Raw genomic sequence first — 26,534 nt, forward strand, 5'->3', positions numbered from 1 at the left:
GGTGGCAAGTAAAAAATAACAAACTATAATAGAGTACATAACATATTAAGTAAAAAAAAATAAGTAAATATTTTATAAAAATTACACCTCAATCTAAATCTACTCAACATTGGTAAACGTGGCAAAACGTGCGGGTCGGGTTCGGGTTCGGGTTCGGGTTCGGGTCGGGTCAATCGGGTCGCGGGTCAAAACGGGTCATTTTTAAACGGGTCAATCGGGTTACGGGTCAAACGGGTTGCAGGTCAAACGGGTCGGGTCAAAACGGGTCTGACCCGTTTTGCCATGTCTACCAACATATTTACTCTTCTCTGTAACATTTTAATGCTCTTAAATGAAGCCAGTTAGAGCTTTGGCTTATTGTGGGTTCAAAAACAGGATGTCGAATTTTGAAGCAAAAACAGTTTCTAAGCTTAATTTGTGCCTAAAGGAGTTACATTACATTGCATGACTATGTTGTTTCTAAGCTTCATTAAATCAAACTTTGAAGGTTAAATCCTAATGTTTCCACATGCTCGGTTTAGTAAAGCAAAAGGGTACGAAACTTTAAGGTTGATTTGTTACATTAAAACTTGCATTACACTGAAATTTTTTCACACCAATAATTGATTTTGGTCTTCAAGTAAAAATTTGGGGAACAACAGAGAAAATTGTAATTTCACTTCCCGACAACACCAAAATAACTATTTTCATAAACAAACAAATAATGAATCCTCATATTGTCTTGTCTTGTCTTGTCTGATACCTGTTTGCCAATATGAACATGTTTTTCAAGCAAGAAAATTTTAGTAACCTTTAGAAGAAGGCACTCTTAGCAAAAAAGACCATGGGAAATTCTTAATAAGGCTAAACCAATCTTCATTGACTAATTGCCCTTTCAGCAAATCTTCTTTGATATCTTCCAAAATCCCCAAAAGCTCGTTAGCCTATCTTCTTTTAACCTTTTGATTATTTAAACCACCATGTATAAAAGACCATCCCCATTCACAAAATTTCTACCAATCTAAGATTTGTTTGCGTGTAATTTTTATAAAGTTTCAGTACCATCACGTACCAAAAAGCAAGAAAAGTTAGCAGCACCACCAAGAATTCAAGACAGACTAAAAAGACTTCAAAAACAAGCCAATTGTTCTATGTTCTACAAGTCTACATACAACTCCAAGTTACTTTCTTTTCTCATATATGACCAAAAAAGAATAATTCTGTTCCTTTCAAGTAGAAAGGAAAAACAACAGCAAAAATTGAAACATAAAAACCGAAGAGGAAGTCTTTAAAAAAAATGAAAACAAAAGCAAAAGGGAAAAAAAGAATAAGTTTCTTTATTGGTTCTTACAGGCATAGATCAACAAGGAGAACTCAACTCTGTCTTGGTCTTTCTGTACCAACTTCTCCTCCAACCACAGCCTGCTATCCATTCCACTTCTTGTTCTGAACATGAACACTGCATAACCAGATGCAGGACTAAAGAACCAGTCGTGCACATCCCACATCAGATCAACCAGCAAATTATCCACAAATATGATCTGATTGCCTCTAAAATTCCACTGCAGCCTCTTTACACGAATCACTGTCTTTTTATCGATGCTGACAGATAAAACTGGTGACCTTAAGCCATCATTTTCTCCACTGCACCTTATCAAAATGTCATGTACAATGCCAGTGTCACAGAACTGAGCCTTGGTGGAATAGACAGTGTTGCCTGAGCAATGCTCTCTCCTTGAAATGAGTGAGACTTTTGCAAGAGAAGTAGCGGTTTTGAACCTCTTGGTCACAGCTTCTTCAGCCATATCACCTAGAATTAGGCCTATTTCTGAATCAACCATGACAAGCACATAAAACCCATCAACAGGTTCAGGCCCTGTGTCATACTTTGCATTAGAAAGATCCCAGAAGACTTCAATGTTTGAGTTATTAGATTCCATCAATTTGCTCCCTTTCTTCTTCCTGAATAGCCTTGAATTCGTGTTGAGTCTGAAGGGTGGTGTGGATGATGGTTCATCGCCAAAGTTCATGCTCAGGCCTTGAGAAGAATTGTTCTTGCACCATGTGGCTGTGACCAAGATTTGCTTTTGGGTGGAGAGGGTGATTTTGTAAACACAAGTGACTGAGTTTTGGACTGAAGGGATTAGGCTTGGATTAATACAAGCTGCGTTTGAATAGCTTGAACATGAAGGATTAGACACACTTACTGCGTTTTCGCTGAAACAAGAAACTATGTCTCTCATTTTAAAGAACAAATTTTGAGGAAATGAGAAAATACAAGACAGTTTTTTTTTTTCTAACAGACAGACAGATCTGGAGGTTTGGAGAAAATGGGTGCTTCTCTTTTGGGCTGTCCTAAAAAGAAATGAATTATAGAGATTGGAGGTTGGAGGTTGGACAAAGTTTGGTACTTTTGAACTGTCTTTGGTTCCTTAATCTTTTTTTCTAAAGAGAGAACACAGATGGAGATAAAATAGAAGAAGGCAAGGAAAACCAGTTCTTTACAGGCTCATATGTAATAAATATGATTCTCTCTCTCACTCTTAAAAACTCTGCAGCCTATGAGGAGAGAGAGAGAGAGAGAGAGAGGAAAGAATAGGAGATTGAAGCAGATATGTTCAAGGTTCCTGTTTATTATGTTTTCTTTATTCACTTGTGCCAGTTCATTTCACGTATTAAAAATCAAAAGTAACTGAAAGGGAAAAGGCATAAAAAGGGAGTTAGACCTGGTCTGATTCCCAGCACTGTTTGTGACATGATAATGTTTGCTTTTAATTTCCTCATATTCGGTTTTTAGAAATTTATAAGTTCAAAGATGTAAATGTAATTAATGGGGGAAAGTTATGAGTGCTTTTTTATTGGGTCTAATTATTCAAGACTTTGACAAAATTGTTACAATACAATAAAATAAAAAGAGTAATACATGTTACACATATCTCATGTTTGAAGTTGGAACCGAAACTGTGACTTTAAATCACGATTTTCAAGTTCAAAATTATGACTTCAAGATATGGTTCAAATTCAAAAATTGGGTTTTTATGCAATTGTGTGTGACAGTTTATGTGTAATCTATAATTATTCATTGTCTCCTTAAGTTTTTGTAGTCTAAAATTATTCATAAAAAATAAGTTTATAGATTGTATAGTAAATAACATCCAATTAGCACGAAATTTAACATGTATGTTACGAACAAAAAAAACATGAAATTCAACGGTTAAATTTTAAAAATATATAATTATGTTAATTTTATTAGTTAGAGTTTGTAGCCTTAGACTACAACTAAGTTTGTAACCAAACTTTATCCATTAAATAATACCCACTATTTTTATTTTTTTGGGTATGACATGTCTACTCATAAGAGAGCTATACATTATAGTAATTTTATCACATCCATTTATATTGAGCAATTATTTTACATTTTTCTAGCATTTTTATTATATTTTTTACGTTAAATTGTGATATGATCAAATCAAAACAGTGGCTACACAAAATTCAATGATAAGTTCAGCCACGTCATCACATTATAACTCATGTTTAACTTTCACTTTTTTATCATGTTTGACAAGTAGTAAAAAAATCACACATAACAATTACTTATTAATTATTTGGCATAGATTTGTGAATGTGAAAAAAAAATAGTAATAATTTTATTATATATAAAAAAATAATAAAAAAATAAAAAATAAAAATAAACTAACCAAGTAATTTGTGAATAAGGTCAAGATTGTTCAATAAGAGAATGAACCAAACTTAAACATATAATTTAGTTTAATAATGAGATTGAGATTAAAAAACTGTTGAAATAAAATTTAATGAAGAATCCTAAACTTTTAACACTTAACTATGCTCATTTCTATCCCGATGTCGGCTCTTGGGGTGGAGGGGAGGGCGGGGGGCCATGGCCCCTTTGACTTTTCAAAAATTCTTTCTTTGTATTTTTGGTATAAAAAAAATTAGTTGGGCATAATTTTCAATAATTGCCCCCTCTAGGTTTTTACTAAAAACATGTAATGTATTTAGAGAGATGCTATATCTACAATATTTTTACAACAAATCACAAGTGGTTAGTTGTTATTGGTTCAAATTTCAAACTAATGCTAAGATTACTTTTTTGCCCCAACAAAAATAACTAGTAACAATTTGCCACTTAGAATTTGTTGTAAAAATGTTGTAGACATATCATTTCTCATGTATTTATATAGTTGACTAATACATTTTTTATCCCCTCTAATTACTTATTACTCTCACATCATACATGGTTCATTAAATTAAATTGTATTTAATGCATACTAATTACTCTCAGGTCATACATAGTTCATTAAATTAAATTGTATTTAAATTTATTGCATACTATACGTAATTTATATTATATTATATTTTTATTAAATTGACTTATATATTTTTAGTAATGTCAAGACTAATTTTTTTTTTTTTTTTTTTGCAAAGATATAAACACTTATTTGATTTAAATATTTTTATTTACATAAGAAAATATCATCTCTTAAATCAAAATTACAAGCATTCCATGTTTAAGTAATAAATAAATATTTTTTATATGCGTGTATTATTATTTGGATTTAATTTTTTTAGTTTAAATATTTAACTTGGCCTCTGAAAAAAAAAAAAAAAAATCTTTCTCCGTCATGGGCTAGCTCAACATGTTAAAAAAATAATAAATAAATCTAGCACTTCTAGTTTATCATAAAGACTACTTAAAAAGCTGATCCTAAATCCAATCCATTGTAAGTGTGATTAAAAATTCTACCAGAAGACACCAGAAGACACCTATGACCTATCTCAATGATAAAGGCCAAACCGTTGAAGGTCGGTAAATATAGTCAATTTAGAGAGATTGTGATGGGTAATTATAATTGGTGGTATATAGGATGGGATAAATTTTTGTTACATGATTCTTGATTCTTTTACTAGCGATGATGAAGGCCAGTGAGATGATTATGATGGTGAATGTTTGGACCCACAAATTAAATTTAGCCTGTAGACCCACCAACTCCTACTCCCAACACACCTATGATTAAAAGCAATGCTTGATGTGAGAATTGGGTTTCTCTTATTTGCTCCTTAATTTCTAATTCCAATTTTCTAATCTTAATATATGATAGTAGGCTTAAAGCAATTTAATATAGTACGGACTAAGGAGTGTGACTATTTTAATTCCTACTGGTCTACTTGTTACCTACTTTAATACTAATAATCATGTGGATGCAGTTGGGGAAGAAGGAACATTAAAATCAACATGCTTGGAAACTCTTTTATTATAAGTTTTGGGCCAATTGTGAAAAGTCCCCTCCTCTATTCCTCACAAAGTCACCTCAGTTTCCCTCTTAGAAAATGAATCATCAATGAAAATTTACTAGTGCAGTGTAGATTTGGGATATGGATTACAATTTACATGAAAAGCTTTTAAGGATGAGTGAAAAAAAAAAAAAAAACAACTAAAAAGAACATGTAAGTCATGTCATATGTTATCATTAAGTGTTTATGACATATATCTTTAATGAGAAGATGAAGAAAGACTTGGAATGTGATGAGGAATTTTCTGTCACAACAAGAAACATTAATACAGTTTTAAAGGAGGGATCATCATTCATTACTTCTCTTTAGTTCATTGAGAAGGAAAGCTTTTAGGGTTATGGACCCCAAATTGTCTGGTCCTAGGGCATGTTCCCTTATTTATGGTGAAGTACATATTATACCTTTGGCTTTATTTGTAGGAGACTGAAAATATGGGTAGAGGATCAAGCTTAGCTGTGACTGCAAATTGAAGTGACTAGGTTGGACCATTTTACTGCACATCTATATCATTGAGGTGAAATTGTTGGTGAACAATGAAGGGGTACATCTTGAATTATGCCTATAAATTCCCCAAGGATATATATTATCCAATGTCTGCCTTGTAAAAAAGAACAGGTTCTAAAAATATGATTCCCTTGCCTTTTCCTTGTTCTTTCTGATATTGAAATGCAAGGTCCACATTTGCTTCAATGTTACACTAGTAGTAATAATAGTAATAGTATCCTATTTAATTTCGTTTCCTTTTGCCCCACTTTGACAGTTTGACTACATACAGAGTGAATCATCTTTTCTCGAGCTTACACTGTTGCATTCTTGTGACAAAATTTTCCAATTCTCATTTAATTTCACGGGGTCTGCTATTATATAAACAGGATCATCGATTACCATAATTTTTTCACCCCCATAACTTCTTATTCTATCAATTCTTACACTTACACCAAAAATCAACCGGTGTCTTGAGCTGATAATAAAGAGTTATCATCAAAAGTAGACATCATAGGTTAAAACTCTATAAGAATATAATAAAAGTGAGTGATTCATATAAAATTATTGGGCTAAACATAGTGATTTAACCTTTTATATTAAGCGTCCCAACATATTTTTATGTTTGAAGAACTCTCCCAAGTATCATTCCCTACAACATACGCTAAAGTAAAGCTTCTTCCAACTAGAATAACGTAATTGGCTTCCATAGTTATATGTGTTAAACTAATTTTTTATTTCCAAATTATTCCTTAGACGCAAACGTACAATTACACTCAATGCTGGTTTGGATTCGGCGTCTGCGTTTTCATTTCAGCGTTTTCCTCTTCTTCTTCTTCTTCTTCTTTTTTTTTTTTTCATTCATTCGTTTCAGGGAGACAAAATTTACTGTTCACAACAGTAGCAGCACTGTTCATGCACTGTTCATGGGACCCACAGTCACTTTATTAAAAATATATATTAAAAATTGGTCTCACGGTACTATTCACACATTTAAAAATTATGCTACAGTGTTTTCAGTTTTCAATTTTCAATTTCAACAAAAATAAGTTCAATCCAAACGGACCCTCACTTTCAATGGAAGAAGTTTATTTATTATTATTATTATTTATTTATTTTTTATTTTTTTGATAAGGTGGAAGAAGTTGAATATGAAAAGAAGCAACACAATGCCACATATAGAAATAAGTGAATTCCACTCAAAAGAAAATTACCGGCTTTTAAAATGTTCAATTACTATATATGATTACTTAAGCTATTTTTCAAAGACTTCCTACTATTCAAAATGTTCTTGGACTTAGTGTATATTTAAATTGCACTGAAAATTGAATTTCCTCTGCATTTGGCCTTTTTTTGCGGGTCTCATGTACTATTCACAAGACCCACAAATACGAAATTTAGCAAAAACAACTTTAAAATTGAGTCACATGGCATTATTCACATATTTCAAAATTATTTTGCTACAGTGTTTTCAGTTTTCAGTAATAAACGATATTCAAATAGACCCTTAATTGATGGAGTTGATATTTGACCATTATTTAACAAATAATCCATACGATTCTCATACCCTTGATCTTTGGTGATATTTCAGGGCACAATTTTTTTCTTCATTTGGTAAGAGATGCCATGCATGTTTGAATGTAAACCATAGTGTTCATTTTTATGTAAATGAGAATGAAAAATAAGAAATACTTTTTTTCTTGACAAATGAAAATTTATGGACTATTTGGTAAAGGAGTTTAAGTAATATTGTCTGTATTTTTTATATATATATGGGTAAAAAAAAGTGTATAGAAATACATGTAATATTGTTTAAAAACTGAAAACATGTATTTGAGTATGCTTACCCAATATGCAACTCCTAGAAAAATCACTTCTTGAAGCTTCACGGAAATTGATTGAGTTATTATTTGTTTTTTTTTTTTTTTACATGCGAGAAGTTGAAAATTGACCATTAATTAAAAAAATTATAATCCATAGTTCCATACGAATCTCATATCCTCGATCTTGGTGATATTTCAGGGCACAACTCTGTTCTTCATTTGGTCACTGAGATGACAGATGGGATTCCACACTTTCCTTTTCTTTTCTTTTTCCTCCATATGTAAATATTAGTAAAGATAAAGATGTTAGTTTACTCAAAAGGCAGGCCGTGAAGTACCCTATAATACATGAAACGTGCGAGCAACAATGTAAAAGAAAATCGAATCCCACCAAAAGGAAAGAATTCTTGTCTTAGCCTTGATAGTTAATAATAATTATAATAGTAAGAAATTCTCACCAACAAAAGTGAAGCATCTCTAGCTATCACCAAAGATCACCGATAAATGTGCATAAAATTTAAAGGAATTTCTCTTGGTAGATACTTGAAATTGGCCTCCTAAATTGTGAGAAACTTTTAAAGAAGCAAAATATTGAACAGGTCATGAATTATCCTATCTTATTGGTAAGTTCTTTGGTTATGTATTTTGTACTTGTTTCGGAAAGCAATATTAATTAAGCCATGCATATATATATATATATATATATATATTTATTAAGCACATCTTTTTCTGAAAAAAATTGTGTTTTTTTATCAATTTATGTTACTTTTTCAATTTACAAGTACTATTTTAGGATATTTTTTACTTTTTATGACAAATATTTTTTGTTTTTTTCTGCCCTTAACCAGCACCAAACGGTGCTGGTTAACATTCTCCTATATATATATATAGGGAGATGATACAAAGAATGTTGAAGTGGGAATCTGTGTTGCAAATTGCAAAGTGAGGAAAACTGTATAACAGCCAACTGTTTTCCAAGAGCAAAAGAAGAAAAAAAAGGATAAATTAAAAGCTGCAATCATTCATACAAATTGATGCTTACCCAAAAAAAATCATAAATAAATTGATGAGTTGAGGAGAATTTAAAATAGAACACGTTAGAAATTTAGAATAGAAAAAGCCCATTTGTTTATAAAGATGTCAACCAATTAATTGCTGATTTCCAATTTTCAATGGAGAGAGAGAGAGAGAGAGAGAGAGAGAGAGAGAGAGAGAATTTTAGCTACACCAATAAAATAGATTTGGCTAAGTTATTTTTAGTGAGTTCCACTTACAAACATAGCTTTAAAAGTGTCTAGTTGTCATGCATAATTAGAATTTTCAGGTCATCAATGGCACATGGTATTTGGTGGGTATGGCTTCATCTAAACTGACAAGTAGCTAGATTTGGGATTTTATCGTTTTGTGAGTTTTGTCACAAACTTAATTAGCTTTGGAATATGTGAGGTTATTACCAACGTGTTTAAAGATTTTCTTAAATCATAATACGCCAAAATAGTCAGTCATAGGTAATTAATTCCTAGGATTAATGGTATACAATTATCAATTTCAATATTGTAGGGCATATAATGTAACGATTCATGATTTCATCTTATGACTTTTCTTCTTCTTTTTTTGAGAAAATATTTCATCTAATTATTTTAAGTGTAAACTTAGTGGTAGGTTCTAATTAGCTCAACTAATAAAATCTCTGATGGTTGAATAAGAGATTTAGGGTTCATTTCCCGTTTACACCTGTTGAGGTCTAAAAAAGGGTCATAGTGAAATAAGCCCAAAAAGAATAAATCAAGCCCAAAAGGAAAATTCAAGCTAAGACCAAAGTAATAGATACAGGAGACCAATGAGGAAATAAAAGAAAGGCCCGGAGGATCCTGAAGCCCAAAAAAAGAAGCATCCAAAAAAAAGAGGACCACGGCAAAGTATAGGAAGCAAGGATCCTCAGGAACCATCAATAGGCGGATCCCTTCAGGCACAAAGAAAAAGGAAGACTGGGACAGCTCGATAGAAAGAAGACAGAGGAAGAAAACAAGAAACAAAAGCAAAAAAGAACGCAAGCGACCTCTCATGGCACAGACAGAAAAGGCCTCGGGGAACCAGGACAGGGAAGAAAAATGATAACAAACGACTTTCAAAAATGGCAGAACAGGATTCCGCCCAAATAGGAAAGAAAAGGGAAAAGTGGAAGACGCCAGAAATAGGGATGCCGAGAATGGCATACCTCAGCACGTCCCAAAGAAGATGGCCAACCAGGAACTTTCAAAAGAATCAGAGTTAAAAGAAGGAAAGAATGAGAAAAAACGGAAAAAGAACTTACCGAGACGATGGGAACAGGACATGCTCTGTTTGCAAAAGAGCAAAACAGGAGAACCAACGGTTCCCCGGGAAGACCAAAAAACTCCATTATAAAAGGAGGGGATGGGTTGTGAAGAAAAGGTAACGAAAAAAGAGAGAAACACCAGAAAGAAGAAATTCTCTAGAAAAAACTATCAGAAAATCTGTGCAGAAGAGAAAATACTAAGGGAAAAACAAATATTGCTTCCCGGTATCCTGTAAAAACCACTATTGCACATACTCAGATTCAACGAGAATTAAACTTTGCAAGTTTTGAAGGCTGAAATAGTCATTCAAGACTGTAATTTTTGAGCTTGATTGAACCTTGTATCACGTCCTACCGAGCTTTTCTGTAATCCAACAGATAATATATATTAATGAAACATGCTTATTATTTCCCAGGATCCCCTCAGCATTAATTTCTTATCGCTTTGCTAATCCTGTTTTCTTTCTTTTCGAATTTATCTTGCTAATCTTTGGCACTCTTCGATATCCTTGCTTGTCATTTCCTTTATATTGTCAGAAGTATTCTCTGCATCCCACTTGATTCTTAAACAGCTCGTTAGCTGCGATGAGTCAAAGCCCGGTTCATCAAATCCTTATTATTTAGGCCCGGGATCTTTGGGCCTGGGTGTCACGAAAAAGGCACTCTCACAACACCAAAAACAGATTAATGTCTTAGTCTGATAATAAAGAGTTATCATCAAGAACGGACGTTATAAATTAAAACTCTCTCTAAAAATAAATAATTAAAAAAAAAAGTGTGAACTTAGCATCAATTGCATCCATATATATTTGTTACCAAAGCTAAACAATTTTCCTAATATATTAATAACGCCAAAAGGAAATGCAGAAAAGTTACATATCGTTCCAACTTAATCAAAGCTTTGAAAACTCAAGGAAAGGAGTCTCGAGTCCACTAAAAATTTCTTCTCCCAAAAAAAAAAGTCCACTAAAAATTTGTGAAATTCTCATAGTAGTATTTTATTTCAATATAATAAAATAAAACTAGTTTAGGACAATACATATTTATAGGAGCTCTTAGGCTTTTTGATAGAATTCTCTGAAATTATATTATAATTATAAACTATAAAAAATTAAAAAAATTAACAAATTAAAAAGTAAACTTAAATTTTCTATGACTTTGCTAAAAGACCAAATTAACGGAATAAGCTAAGCTAAAATAGAACAACCAAACTTAAGGTCTGAAAACAAGCATCAACGGACAACTATAATCCTTCTCAAAAAAAAAAAGGGACAACTATAATGAATTACGTGCCCTTCTGCCTTGATTTTTGATTATTCTGCTTCTTGAGAAATCCCAAAAACACTTGTTCTACATCGATCAATCAGCATACATGTTTCTTCTTCTTCTTCTTCTTCTTCTTCTTCTTTTATATATATATATATAGGATCAGAGTACATGTTTCTGGTTTCAGTTGCAAATACAAACATTTCCTTTTACAATCATCAATAGGCACAATATCAGAGGGACATAGATTAACTTGTTTAGCCATCAGGAATACTAAACAATAATCTAATGTGTTCATGGGAAGACATTATTACAGGTTTTAAGACCCAATAGAAGCTAGGAATCACTAACACAGGTACAAGTATGAGTACGGGTACGAGACAACGATAAAAGCAATTTATGAAAAGTTATACCACAATATAGCCAGTAAAACACCAATACGACACAGGTATGATATTCTTAATGAAGTGTCTGTGTTTCTTAAAATAAAAGTCGCATTAAAACTCAGAACTATCAAATTATTATAACTAAAATTTTCAAAATTTCGGTGTATGTTGCACTGTCCGAGTCGACAATTGCCTTAAACTAATGAAGTAAGGGTGCAATTTGCAACAAAGATGACTTGTACACAACTCGCTAACCCATCACCACAATAAAATTAATTATGTCGTGTGGTATTCCTAGCTCTCCTTGATTCCCAATAAGACACATGAATAAGAAGTATCAACTACTTAACCTAAATCTTCGATCTTCTTTCATTGAGAGAGTCTTCGTCATCACCCACCGTCTCACCCATCACCCTCATTTAATACATTTTGTCCCATAGAAACCATTTATTTTTACATTATTCATTACCTAATTGCATGTGCTATTCTATTCTTCCAAGCTAATTTATCTCTCTCTCTATATATTTTAAATAAGATAGACTTAAATAATGCAGTGTCCTACTCGACCATAAATATATTTACCAAGTCAAAGGTATTACATACTAATAAACTGCAACTGAAGAGTCTGTTGGGTTTGTTGCTTCTTGGAATTTGTTTACAGATCATTTTCATCTTAACAGAAAGCTCAGATTAATGGATGAAAATGACACTTGAAATTCCCTTCTTCTTCTTGCACCATTTTCTCATATCCTACGGGATATGCATGCTCACCTTTTGTCGGTGAATATCTATGTTGACAAGCCCCCATATATATAATGAAAGCTATTGATTTTGTCATTAACTTCTTCTAATGTTTTTATTAAATAAATAAAAAAATACAATAGCGTTTTCAACCTGTAAATTATCATGTCAAGATACCAATTGGTTTTCACCTCATACTTTTAATTGGGTTTTAGTTAGCTCAACTGGTAAAGTTTATAATAGTTGTATAAGAAATCTGGGATTCAATCCCTGCTACACCAAAAACTAATTGATGTCTTAGTTGAAATTCTCTCTCTAAGAGCGAACGCCATAAGTTGAAACTCTCTCTAAAAAAAAAAAAAAAACCATACTTTTAATATAGAACTACAAATAGTCTTAAACTATATTAATTTAAACTAATTAGAATTCGCCATCTTTTTAGATAAAATAACCTATCACTAAACAAATTAAATTAGATTAAATTAGTCATCTTTCTAATATATTTTTCCTTAGTTTATTTGTTGGAGTTATATATTGTATTAAACTGTGTTAGTTTAAACTAATTAGATTTCACCATATTTTGGATAAAGCAACCTAATATTAAAAAAAATTATAATTAAATTAGAAATAATATTTTCTATAAATTTGTTAATCAAAATTTTAATTATTAATTTATTAATTAAAAATGTATCATATATAAATATTTTTTGTCAATGTATTACACGGGTGTGTTTCTATATATATATATATATATATATATATATGCTTTAATTTCATCCACTTGTTGTTAGTATGGGAAATTTTTCTGTGATGTTTGAAAAGTTCTAGGATCCCAGCCAAATTGAATGCTTCAGCAAAAGTAATTTATAGCAGTTCCATTCCTAGATTATTTTTAAATTTCCAATTGAAATTATAAAGTATAAAAATTGACAGACAATTGTCCAACTTGTAGCAACTAGCAACCGCAATGTTTTCAGTGAAAAGTTATGCAGCTGTCCTGAAATTTGTTATGGGTGACAATTGAGCACCTGATGTGCTTATCCAAACCACCTTAGAAAATTTCAAGCCAAAATTCTTCCCAAACATAAACATGTAATATTTCTAAAATACATAAAAGATAAACCAAAAAATGTAATGAACAAAGAACTTATCATCTGGCTATATGTATTATTTTATTTTATTTTTATATAAGGAAGTGGTGTCTCAATTTTTAGTTAGACTATTACACTCTCTATTTATAAAATATCTCATAAACTTTATGAACCGATATGGTGGTGGATTAATTTTAAGACCTCCAGAGTTCACATCACATCCCAAACCGATAAACTCACCACAATGATACCCCCCATGTGGGTATATATATATATATATATATATATATATACATTTTTAGTTCCACTTGATTTGGAAAATAGAAAATCTTAACATCAATAAGCACAAGTTAGTCTCATTTATTTGCAAAATATCGGGAAAACAATTTTTTTTTTTTTTTTGAAAGGAATCTCGGCTAAACATTGATGACCAAAAAAATGTCAAAGTCTATTGTGTAAGATAAAAAAATCACCAAAGTTTACTAAAAAAACTTGGGTATCCAAGTCCAAGAAATTGTCGAATAATTTTCTCCAAGTTGACAACTTTCCTAATTTTTCTTTTTTAATGGGAAATACGTGCATCAATTTCATGGAATTGTATTTTAAAATAGTCATCATAAGGAGTATATAACCTGTGTATGGACCACAATAACAGGTTTCTTTATTAATTTCTCACAAACAAAAATTTGGGTTTTACTTAATTCAATTGGTAAAGTTTTTTATTGTCAAATAAAAGATTTAAGGTTCAATCCATCCTTGCCTACACCAAAAACCAACATGATGTCTTAATCTAATGATAAAAAGCAATCATCATAAAGGCCGACGACATAAGTTGAATTACTATTTTATCTAAAAAAAACTTGCTAAAAAAAGTTAAATTTTTTAATTAATGTGGGTGTCTATAACTTTTTAAATCTCAAACACTTACCACTGCGCACCTTGGCGTGATGTCCCCTTTACTATCAGGTTGCATTCTAAATGTCTATGTTTGAAAAAATAACAGAAAGCCAATCATTTGAGCTAAAACGCTCATCTGCGCTTGTCTGTCATTTTATCCAATGCATGTATATAAAGGGGTCTTCCATCAATTAGCAAAAATTTAAGATGAGAGAGTGAGTTTGACAGGGTTTTATCACTTTATTTCTTCTTCTTTTTTCTTTTTTTTTAGGATCACTTTATGACTTGGTAAATTGCAAATACGTGAATGGCTTTACCAAACGAGACAATGTTTCCATCAGAATTGATTTTAAGCACTTTATAATGGTCCACAATGCAAACACAAAACGTGGCAGTTTCAGTCAAAGAAACGAATTATTTAAAAAATAATAATAATAAATTAAACATACCTTGGTATAAAAAATAATATATATTTCCAGAAGCAGAGAATCCACTTTTATTTTCTTTCACAAAATTTGCGACTTTGTTGAGGAAGAAACCATTAATTAGTAACCATTGTTGAGGAAGAAACCATTAAATACCAGAAAATTTATTATTCACCGAAACTGAAGGAAATTGATTACTGGTATTATAGTTTTGCATGGACAGTGGACCTTTTCCTTCACCCAATAATTAGTAAAAATTAAACTATTTTTGTTTTCTTCCTTCTTTTAGTTAACAAATATAAAAGATCTGCTTACATAGAGAGATTTTTATTTGTCCAAGTCTTGTGCAGATGAAGTTAAGAGTAAGATTATGTTAATGTAACATGATAACCCACAAAAGATTTGTGCATGAGACATGTCTCTATATAGCTTTTGCAGCTAGCCTTTTGGATTTACTCTAATTCAAAGCGTACAAATGAACTGAATGTTGAATTTACCTATTACAAGCAAAGACCAGTTGTGAACACTTCCCTAATGGCTAGCCAGCCAGGCAAGTAATATTGACCAAATTTTCCCTAAGATCACATCATGAATACGTGTCTTTTAAAAGACTCATGGTTGTCATATTTCAATAATGTCAGCTTGATTCATTCTAATTAATCTGGCATCTGAAGGATATTTGACCCAGAACCTAAATCGAATATTTGCCGGTATATACAAACCCCCCTTCCCCTCTTTTCCCTTTTTTCTTCTTTCTATTCTGCGAAGTGGGAAAAGTTAAATGAGAGTAATTCAACCCTAAACTTTGTATTTTCATACCAAGATCGATCGATGTCCTTAACCCTTAAGTTTCACGATTGATTCTCAAAAAAAAAAAAAAAAGTTTCACGATAAGAAGCAGTGTTCTTTCTTTGATCCTACTGCTGCATAAAACTATCCAAAATCATACATATAGCAACCAATTCAAGCAATGGCAAGAAAACTAATGTAACAAGAACTAAACAGTAAGAGGAGCTCAGGTGTACAGGCACCTCTCATTTCTTTGAATTTCTCTTAGATCAATAGGCACCAAGTCATTCTTGAACTCATAAACACACCCTCCACCTCATTCTTTCAAAAATAGGTGCCCAACTAGAGTTGTATGGTTAAGAACAATTTTAACTTTGGCACATCTCTGCCAGGTCCAAAATTGAAACCAAGCTTGTCTCAGCAAGCAGCTGACAACCTTTAAATACTCCCAGAGATTGTAATATTTCATCCAAATTTTAAAATTCTGGTGAACTTTCTACCAGATTCATCAGGATCAAGCGAAGCAAATAATGCGAATACAACCAAATTTTCCAATGTTTCACCATTCATGTACTATTATGTTTCTAGAAAAACTTCTTTCAAAAAATGGCAAGAATTTTATTAGCAGATGAAATTTTTCCCCATTTCAATTCTGGTACATCATATGTTTTCAACATCAGCCAATTTCATACCAATCAACAGCACATTCCACCTAGGACAATTTCCAATAAGTTCTGAAAACCAAAGGATGCCTTTGAATTAATTTCCTTTCCTAAAACTACACCTGCAAGTGATGCATTATTTATAATTGATTAATCTTACTCAATAATTACCATCATAACCAATGTGCAGTTATTCTGCTTCTACATCCAAACATTTTATCAATGATTCATGTGGTAGTAATTAAAACAACAGGAAACATAGATTCCCTCATCAAGGTGAATCAAATTTATCATATATATAACAAAATAGGAGAACTTCAGGAAATAGCTTGAGGGTTGCTACTTAGTAAAAGAAAGTTAGAAAAGCATTTTTAGCAATTAAGCCTGGAAGACCTGAACTCCAACTTCAGAAATGAACTAATGAGCCAATGATAAAAAGTAGAACAACTCTGATCTTGGCTTGCATTCAGTACTAGATGGGACTGAGATAGTTTGCAAATCTACCTGTCATCAAGAGTGAGAAGAAATAGATGTTATGAATTTGCTTCTTACAGTAACAATCAATAAAATTTCACAAACCGAAAATACAAATATTTCAACAGGTAAAGCTGCTTAAATAGTTAAATCTCAAGCTGCATTTTTTTCTTTTTTTTTTAGCCAAAAGACGACTCCTTACTTAATGTAAATCTTTACAAACTATTTGTTCTGAGTGATATGTTCCTCTATCCAGATTGTTCTGAAGTTCATTCATACAAAGGGTCCTGTTTCATTCACTGCTATTTGATTATCAAGGTTTTGATTGACATTTTTTCTTACCTCACCATGCTTTCCAATACGTGATGGCAGTTTGGCTCTTGAAGTGTACAAGGGAAGGGAAAAATAAAATTGCAAAGGCCTCCATAAGATCTCATTTAACATTTTTAGTTTTTACACACTTTATTTTGTTTCCTTCATACCAATCAAGGACCAGATGGTGGACAAAACAATGAGACATTATGGATCTAGGTTTGTTAATGCTGCAGGAACCAGGACAATAAATTTCCACTCAATTGAGAGTCTGGGGTTCACATGTTATTTCAGCTTACTTATGCATAACTTTTAATTTCTCACAAACTGCAAAACATAATAAGTAAATAAACTAAGTAAGATCTGTATTTTCTTTTCTTTACACGAAATTCAAAGCAACCTTAAAAATGGTTTGCAAACAACTATCTGAAAAAAAAATCCCCTAACATTCCTTTCACATATTCTTAGAGATTAAAATTACATGGCATAGGATCTCATCAACTGTTGTGTTATTTCCAAGTAAAGCAGAATAAATTCACACAGTATCATGTCGTCTACAAGCTTGAGATAATTGAAGTCCCCAGTGTATTTGCACTCAATCTCCCCCGGATGCATCTTCTAATCTCTACAGTACTAGTTGGGACTTGGGACAACAAGAATGTTGTTTTTGGTTAATCCTTAACTTCTTTACCGCAAAAAAGGTTTCAAATAGCCACTCATACAGAGTAGTCACAAGTAAAGTTCATCAAAAAGGCAGTCAGCACTCCAGGAAAACCTATCTGTCCAACTTCTCTTCTCAGAGCATGGCTGCATAAGAGTCCCTGTTCCCTCATCCGATCATAATAAATTCAAAGCTCTTCTCCAACATCATTTATCATTAATACCAACCATTTGTTACACTCAACAGTATCATACACAAAATAACCACTCTTGTTCCATCAAGGATGCCTCTCACAAGGTTGATTCTTTCTAACATCTGCACTGCTTCCCTCAACCACTTGTCTGCCTTCCAATTCCAAAAAAAAAAAAAAAAGTTCACAAAAATGCCCACCAGAGGCCAAACAAACTGTTCATTAGTGACCTTGACATTGAGACATTTGGTACTGATGATGCCAGGTTATGTTGGACCCTTCACACCATGATACATCTCCGCAACCTTACTACCTAAGTGGAGATGACTGCAGCTGATACGTTTCCTCATAAAATCAATGGTCATTCCTCTTCAGCTCGTCCACTTCATGAGGAATGATAATTGATTTCAATAGAACTATTTAGCTACCATCACCCAAAAAAGAGAGATCAATATCATCCACTTCTTAGAAATTTAGGTGCTTTTTGCAACTAGTTATATTACACTATCATTAATTGCCATTCCAATTGAAAGATAAATATTGGTCATTATTTTATTTTTCTTATATAAAGATTATCCAGCATTGCAATTGTCATGTCTCTTGACACAATTAAAGACACCAGCCACAGTGCACCATTCTCTAGTATCTGATCATGCATCAATCAAACTCAATTAAGACCCAATTATACAATACCCATCACCAAATTTTGTACAGCTCACTAGAATTAGTTACAATCTCTTCAAATAATTTCAACATGCATGCATAAATATATGTTAGAGAGACAGAGACAGAGACAGAGAGTGTTTACCTTCAGTGGAGGTGCTGGCTTCACTGGGGAGCTTGGAGACAAGGCAAGCGGAAGCAATTGCGGAGTGGACAGGCTGAAGAGAACTCAGTTCTCTTCGGAGCAACCTTTTCAAGCCAATCAAAGTTCAAAAAGGATTAGATATTATTAGTGTCAAAGTACAGAGAGCTAGAGATAGAGAGAAAGAGTAGCACCTTAAAGGAGGAGAGGAAGTTGGAGATCGATGAGGCACAAAATTGGACATGCGTGGGGGCAATGAGAATCTTCTTGTCGCCGAAGAAGGACTCATTGATGCTCTGCAAAATGCACGCACTAGTGTGGATCTTCCAGCAACCGAAGCTGCCATTTTGAATGTCTTTCTCTCCCTCACAGTCTTAGAGTTGGTTCAGTACAGCTAGTTAAAAGTGTGTTGTTCTTCAATAATTGTTGAATGAAAAAATGCTGCAAGAAAATAAAAAATACAAGAGCATTTGGTAAAATCTGTCAAAAAGTGTTGTTTTCAATCATCTAAGCAGTTAGTTGATACTAGCTAAAGTTAATATTAGAAGAAAAAATTACCAAAACGAAAAACTATTGTCTAATTGATTTGCCTATTTCCCTTTTTAATAATAATAATAATTTTAAAATTGGTTATTGTTATGTATTATTAATACAAATTATTGAGCTGTGTTAGTTATTTTATGTATTACTAATACAAATTATTGACCTGTGTTATCACAAAACCCAACCATCTCATCATCTTCCAAGTATAAAATGTCTTGTGGATGGCTAGTAATTGGTCTGCCATCATTGTGTGTCACATAAAACCTCATCAAACAAACAGAGCATCAGACCTCTAATTCATTCAAATGCAGCATTAAGATCCAGAAACCAAAAGAAAAATAAGAATTTGAATTTGAATTTGAAACTATTAGATCGCTTATTGGAACAATACAAAATTAAAGCTGTAAGCTGTCAAAAACCTTCTTTTTTGGCGGTAAAAACTTGAGTATAAAAATGTCAAATGAAACTTGGGAAAATCAGAATGGATAATAATCAGAAATCAAGTCAGTGTATTGGGTCACCCAATTTAGACCATAAAATCCACAACTCAGTACAAGTGGAGAAATATCTACTTGCAACTTTGCAACTCTCAAAGGGGCTTGTTTTCTACTTACAGTTACAGACCCATTTAACACATGGATTTCCCTAATACAATTCAGTGTATGTGAGTAGACCAAAAAAAAAAAGTGATTGCATTTATCATTCCAATCAAGAAAGCAGCTTTGACCCAAAATCTCAATGAGTGCCATTGCAACAAATCTACAGAGAAAACAGTTCAATTTATTTAAGCTGATAAAATTTTCAGGTTAAACTTTTTCAGTGAAACCCATTAGATTTAAAAAATAAATAAATAAAGTGGGTTTTTGAAATTAAATTGACAAACAGAGAGAGAAAGATAATTGATTGTTTTGTACAAACCTCTGAATTGTGTTAGACATAATTTCAGTATGAAATCGAAAGCATTAAAGAATTAAGAGAATGAAACATACATACCTAGAATTTGCTGGATTGATTGTTCAAACGGCGAGAGAGTAATCATTACTCTCTTCACTTCCTAGGTAGTTTCAGATTTCCAAACCCTAAAACCTCTGTAAAACCCAAGGGTAGGCTATCATTTGTCAGCTGAAATGAAATGAAAGGTGAGAGAGCTTACTGGACTGGACTGACAGAGTCAATGGTCAAGCCCATTTGGTTGTCTGGGTCTCAAATGTTCCTATTTCAATTGGGTCTTAGTGTTCTTATGGGCCTTGTTTTTTACAGGTTATATAAGAATAAAATAAAACTGAGACTAGATGGGATCACACCTAGTTTACCCAGCTAAACAAACAAACAAATCAAAAAAAATTTATATATAAAAAGGAATTAAGGAAGTGAGGTCTTAATTTAGCTAAACTATTCAACTCCCTGTCAATAAAATACTTCAAAAATATTGTGGATTGATATTGTGGTTGAAGGAATTTGAGACTTCTAAATTTATAACACATCTTTCAAGTCCATTGAGCCCACTACTTGAATGTCTCTAAAAAACTCGACTATATATATCCTTAGCTCAGATGACTAATGATTATATTTGGTAATTAAAAGCTAATCCTTAGATCTTTGGTTCAAACCTAGAAGGTTGGACACCATAATGAATCCCAAACTACACCTATAAATTTATAATTCTTCAATGGCAACAGAATTTTATTTTAAACCAATAGTTTGGTCTTTGATGCTTCAAATGTGTTAAATCGACCGGCATCTTAAAATTTTAGAACTTGGTTCTTCATTTTCTCTAATATACTTCATGATCACATCCACTTGATATTCTTTTAATTGGGAATGGAAGTATTCTTTCCAAGTTTAAGCACTGTACATAACCCCAAAATATATATATATATATATATATATATTTATATAATAATAGTATGAATCCCAAATTCCATTAGTCCTTTTGCTTAACACTCCACTCTCCACCACCCACATATATATATATATGAATCCTAAAGGGCGGAAAATATTTCTTGTTTATTTTTTTTTTTAATTACCGAAAAGGGGGGAAAAACATACTATTAATCTCAAAATTCACACTCCTATGGCAAAAGTTAAAAAAAAAATAAAAAATAAAACACCAATAATTTGGCCTTTGATGCTTTAAAGATATTGCATTAACTGGCATGTTGGAAATTTAAAACTGGTTCTTCATTTCCTCTTATATACATCATGATCACAACCACATTAATATTCCATTAATTGGACATGTAACTATGTAAGTATTTCATTTCCTCTAATCTACATTTTGATCACATACACCTTGATATTCCTTTAATTGGTTATGGAAGTATTATTTCCAAGTTTAATTAAGAACTATACAGATTTACAATCAAAACTCTTCGTCATCCACTGTTGATCTAGTGATAGGTATTGACCATCTCCCCAAATGGGCAGTGTAATTTATGCACCGAATAACCCCTCTTCCGGAAGGGCCATCAGGGAAATCAAGGACACTAATGCTCCCTGCATCAAGATGAAATGATCCCATCCATTCTTTAGTCAAATTTAGGCAATGACCCATCAATGCTATGTGAATTGCAGGGTGGCCAACTACAACAACTGTCTTTGATGGCTCGGATTCAGCAGACAGCTCACCCAACAGCGATTGCCAAGCCTTCTCAGATTGATTCCATACTGCTGATGTAATTCTATCCTCATATTTATTTAACCAACCAGGTGGAAGAGATGAAACCTCAGTTGCATCCTGTGGAAAAAACAAAATCAAAAACAGTACTGGGTCAAGCAAAAACAAAAACTTGTGCTAATCTTCAAGTTCAGACTGATTAGTACAGCCTAGGTCACTATGGACAAGTAAAACCAAAAATAGGAAAATAACATATACATATGCATTATGTATGTAATATGCACATGTATATTTCATTCCATTGTGTATAGATTCATGCTATTAATCACTAACTAGCTTGGATGTATAAAAAAATGTAGTTTAATCCTATGTCAAATGTTTCAATATTAGTCATGGGCTACAAGATTTTCTTAGTCTTAGTTTCTATATTTCAGAACAAAGCAAGAAGAAAAGATCTCTAAAAGTTAAGATATCTTGCCCTGTCTGATTGCTGAAGGGTGTTTTCAACATCAAGGTACTCTATCTGCTTCATCTCCACATAGCGTGGCACACAGTCAGCACCCAAGCAATCTGCAGCTTCTTGTACCTACAACCAATTAAGCTAGCCCGAGTAAAGACATGAATGCCACGTCCCAAAATAATTTTTAGAGTGAGAGAGAGAACATTTTGGTACATTCCAACTCAACAGTATTAAGAATGAACTTACTCTGGAGATAGCCATGGCTGTCTCAAAACAAGCTTTCTTAGGACTGCTAATTATGGAACTCACTTTCAAATCGAGGAGTAGCTCCGCAGTTTTCTGGGACTGTCATTAACCACTAAAGAAAATTAGATCATGATTTTGTAACCTGTCTTATGCATATGATAATAGAAGCATTACCTGTATCATCCCGAGCATGTTCATTGGTAGATCCTCAGAAGTACTAGCCTGTTGAACATTTAAGGTGATTATTTTCCTAGCACTGATACTCTAACACTCCCCCCCCCCCCCCAAAAAAAAAAAAGGATATAAAGTACAACAAGTTGAAATTTGATTTCAAACAATCATGGATATGTAACTCAATATCATACCATTAAATTACAATTTGTCCCAAAAGCTTAAACTATTGGGATATGGTAAATTTAATCATTTAACCAAATACTTCTAACACTCCCTCTCACGTGTGAGCAAAATACATTTTTAATAGGTGTTGAGGCCCAATATATGAGAATTTAAATGGGAGATAGACTGGAGGAGACAGGGATCGAACTTAAGACCTCCTGCTCTAATACCATTTTAAATTACCGATTGTTCCAAAAGCTTAAACTATTGAGATGTGGTAAATTTAATTATTTAACCACATACTTCTAACATATACAATACAATTTCAGAGGTATTTTAACCCTGTGTCTATTTCTCGTGCATTATTAATTTTGTGATATGCCTGGTATAAAATTGTTTACGTATTAACACATACTGAGATTTCCCAATATAGTGCAAGAGCTAGTTAAATGTTTTCCCAATGACTCCCCTTACACTATACTTCTTAAAATCAACATTTTCCTTGATTCCTATCAAAAAAATAAAAAACATTTTCCTTGATCTTATCCACTGTTGTCCAGTTTTAAATCTGAAAAGCTTCACACAGAAAGTGGCATTTATAGTCTCTTAATATAATGTAAGCTTTACTGATATGGGATGAGTAAAGAGAGGTCAGGGGAGAATTAATATTTTATATAAGTGATCTGATTTCCAGCCCCATACTCCATTATTCAAATATCTCAGGCAGAATCAATTTACAACTCTATCAATAGACCACAAATTTCTCATATTGCAAATAGAGATGAAAGAAACATATAGTTAATAAGTTTTTCACAACAATTCAATTACCAATTACATCTAATCAAGCAATTAAACAAAGAAGAATAAGATGAAGGAGAAGTCAACTATGTGTTAAAAGAACCAACTAGACACTTTTTGGTCATTTCTTCTTACTTCTGTATTGCTTTGTGTGTATCCATGGCAGGCAAGTATGATCCGATTACTCGTTTTTCTGCCTCCAGAACTTCCAGCAGCAATAGGTGAATTCGGGGTCTGCAATAGTTCAATAACAATTAAAGGCCAGCATAACCTGCCACACATCCTACATAACATTGCAATTGTGGCACCACATAAACAATTTAAATATAAAAAATAATTAAATTACACTACATTACATTTGCAAACAGAAAAGTAATTTTAATTAGTAACCATGTCCTCGTCCAAATATATATTATCAACCCTTATTATTTTGGTTGAAGATATAAGTTATAACATCTGGGTAGTATGAAGTATGTTAATTACTTCAGCCATTGCTACATCCGAGTAATATGTCCCCTGACTAAGTTATGCACGCGCAAGTGAGTGTGCGCGTGCACACATAAAAACAGTTTTACAAGAATTCAATTCTACCTTTCCAACTACTTGGTTTTTCGGAACAATATAAGCAAGCAAGGTTGAGAAAGAGGGGGAGAGACTGTTGTCACAAAAATTGAAAGTTTTCCATTCAAAACCTAATTTTTTGAAATTGAAAATAGTTCCCAGAGGTAAAACAAGTGCATTTGATAATAACGCCCTAAAAAGTAACATCCATTTAACTATATTTATTCAAATACATATAAATAACTTATCCAAAAAAAGCATACATACTAATACAGATTGTGGATCTTCATACCCTTCACTAGCTCAGACCAAGAAGCATTTCCTTTATATTACTGACACTATCTTCCACATGAAAGCAGTAGAAATTATAGAATTTCCTAAATTTTTTTTTTTTTTCAGTAGAGATGCCATATACCTGATTTAAACGATTGAGACATATAAAAGGTGACCCGCCCTCTGGCTGTGGGGTAAAATCTAAAACGCTTACACCACAATTGCTCTGAAGTAAAATCCTAAAATACTCCGTTCCCAAACCTGTTTTCCACAGAAAATGAGGGAAACTACTTTCAAATTCACACTTTGCACATTTTCCACATCCAGTTAGAGCAGAGAAAGGAAAATAGTACCAATCGCTGTTGCAACGAGAGCCTGATTAACAGCATTGTGTGCAACCACAAGAACAGACCTGCTTTCATGGAGTAAAATTTTAGTCCAGCAGCTCCTAGCACGCGCCCACAACTCTCTAACTGGATAATGACCATCTATGTTGAAATTTGCGGCATCTACCTGCCATTGACGAAAAGCTGGACCAAACTTTGCTTTCCCCTCATGCTTCAAAAGACCCTACACTCCACCAATAGACTCAGAAACTGTAATGCAATATCAAATTAACCCAATTCAACCCCTTCCCCCAAAAATGAGTAAGAAAAACTGGCATAAGCAAACTAACTTGGAACGAATATAAGTCGATTTCTCTCAAATCAGAATCAGTAATCAACTCAGTTTCGCGAGATCCCCATATGATCTCAGCGGTTCTCTTCGATCGTATCAAGGGGCTGAAAGAAACTCATACAAATTACAAACCAAAGCATTTTATTATCCAAACCAAAACTAAATAAATCAATATCGCTGATAAATTACCAATTCTCCCAAAAGCGTAAGCGTTTAATCTAACACTCCCCACTCATGTGTGGGCCACCTGAGGTACCATTGAGTGAGGCCCAACACTACTCAACCTAAGACCTCTTACTCTGATACCATCTCAAATTATCGATTCTTCAAAAGCTTAAGCTAGGAAGAGTTCCAAAAAAATCTCAAATTTTGAAACTTTACACACAATTTATACTTTACCATAACCTATGACACAATGATTTAATCAACGAAAACGCAAAACTAAACAATCTAGGTACTATTTAAGTAGCAATTAGCTAAAAGTGCTTTAAGAGCAAATTTGTTTTAAGAAGCAATAAAAGTACTTCGAGAAATCGAATGGGAAAAGGCGAAAAGAACCTGGAGAAGCAGGCATCGAAGGAGTCATCGATGAGCATTTGGCGCGAAGTCTCAGCCTGAGCCTCGCCTTTCTTGGTGAGTACGGAGAAATCGGAGCTCCCTTGGATCCGACCCTCCTCGTTCCACGTGCTCTGGCCGTGCCTGACGAGGATGACTCTCTTCGCGGACTTGATCGGCGGGAACGGAGCCGAAGCGTACAGCTCGGAGCGGAGCTCGCCCTGTTCCTTCTCGAGCTCTTGGAGGCTGGTGGTGGAGGAGGAGGCAGAGGAGGAAGAGGAGGATCGGATTGTGAAGAAGGAGGGAAAGCTAGGGTTTGGTCTGGTAGTGGTGGAGGGGAAGGAGAAGAAGAAGCTAGGGTTTCTATGGAGGACGAGAGTGGTGGGTGGGATTGAAATCATTTTTGGCAAGCGTGTGTGTTTTTTGTGTTTTCTTTGTTTTTATATGTTTCGCGCTCTAAATTTGTATGGTTACCGTTGTTTCTACTTTCTAATCGATCTCATTCTCTAAAAAGGGAGACTATTAGAGAATGACACGTGCTAAGCGGCACAAGATAGAACATGTAAGACATGGCAAACGGCGCGGGTCAGGTCGAAGTTAGGGTCAGCCGGGTTGACCCGTATTTTTCATATAAATTTTTTTTATAAATAAAATAACATATATTTGTCATTTAAAAAGTCATGCAACAAATTACTTGATGTAAAATGTATTACTTTAAATTCGCCACTTATATCAAAAATGAACTCGGTTAAACTTATTAATACTTACTCAATAATTTTAAAATTATACAAAATCCCAATATTGCCAACTAAAATAAAATAACACAAAGATAAGTAAAACAAATACACAAGTT

The 26,534-nt window shown here is 33.1% G+C and overlaps 3 protein-coding genes across 3 annotated transcripts; all 3 read right to left on the bottom strand.

Annotated features, from left to right (window-relative positions):
- Window positions 1-1,237: 1,237 nt before the first annotated feature.
- On the bottom strand, window positions 1,238-2,597 carry LOC115979883. The gene has a single exon (XM_031101998.1). It carries the CDS (start codon window positions 2,220-2,222, stop codon window positions 1,317-1,319), a length of 906 nt encoding a protein of 301 aa, XP_030957858.1. The 5' UTR covers window positions 2,223-2,597; the 3' UTR covers window positions 1,238-1,316.
- Window positions 2,598-16,318: 13,721 nt separating this feature from the next.
- LOC115979952 lies at window positions 16,319-20,342 on the bottom strand. Its single transcript, XM_031102079.1, has 4 exons — window positions 20,151-20,342; window positions 18,809-19,055; window positions 18,618-18,721; window positions 16,319-16,676 (listed from the first exon to the last, which is right to left on the bottom strand). Exons 2-4 carry the CDS (start codon window positions 18,958-18,960, stop codon window positions 16,645-16,647), a joined length of 288 nt encoding a protein of 95 aa, XP_030957939.1. The 5' UTR covers window positions 18,961-19,055; window positions 20,151-20,342; the 3' UTR covers window positions 16,319-16,644.
- A 972-nt stretch (window positions 20,343-21,314) lies between these two features.
- On the bottom strand, window positions 21,315-26,142 carry LOC115979961 (probable 2-carboxy-D-arabinitol-1-phosphatase). Its single transcript, XM_031102090.1, has 9 exons — window positions 25,685-26,142; window positions 25,125-25,230; window positions 24,802-25,018; window positions 24,591-24,709; window positions 23,750-23,848; window positions 22,655-22,702; window positions 22,481-22,579; window positions 22,253-22,360; window positions 21,315-21,894 (listed from the first exon to the last, which is right to left on the bottom strand). Exons 1-9 carry the CDS (start codon window positions 26,080-26,082, stop codon window positions 21,520-21,522), a joined length of 1,569 nt encoding a protein of 522 aa, XP_030957950.1. The 5' UTR covers window positions 26,083-26,142; the 3' UTR covers window positions 21,315-21,519.
- Window positions 26,143-26,534: the final 392 nt, after the last annotated feature.

The sequence above is a fragment of the Quercus lobata genome, chromosome 1, assembly GCF_001633185.2.
Source record: "Quercus lobata isolate SW786 chromosome 1, ValleyOak3.0 Primary Assembly, whole genome shotgun sequence".
Classification (NCBI taxonomy): Eukaryota; Viridiplantae; Streptophyta; class Magnoliopsida; order Fagales; family Fagaceae; genus Quercus; species Quercus lobata.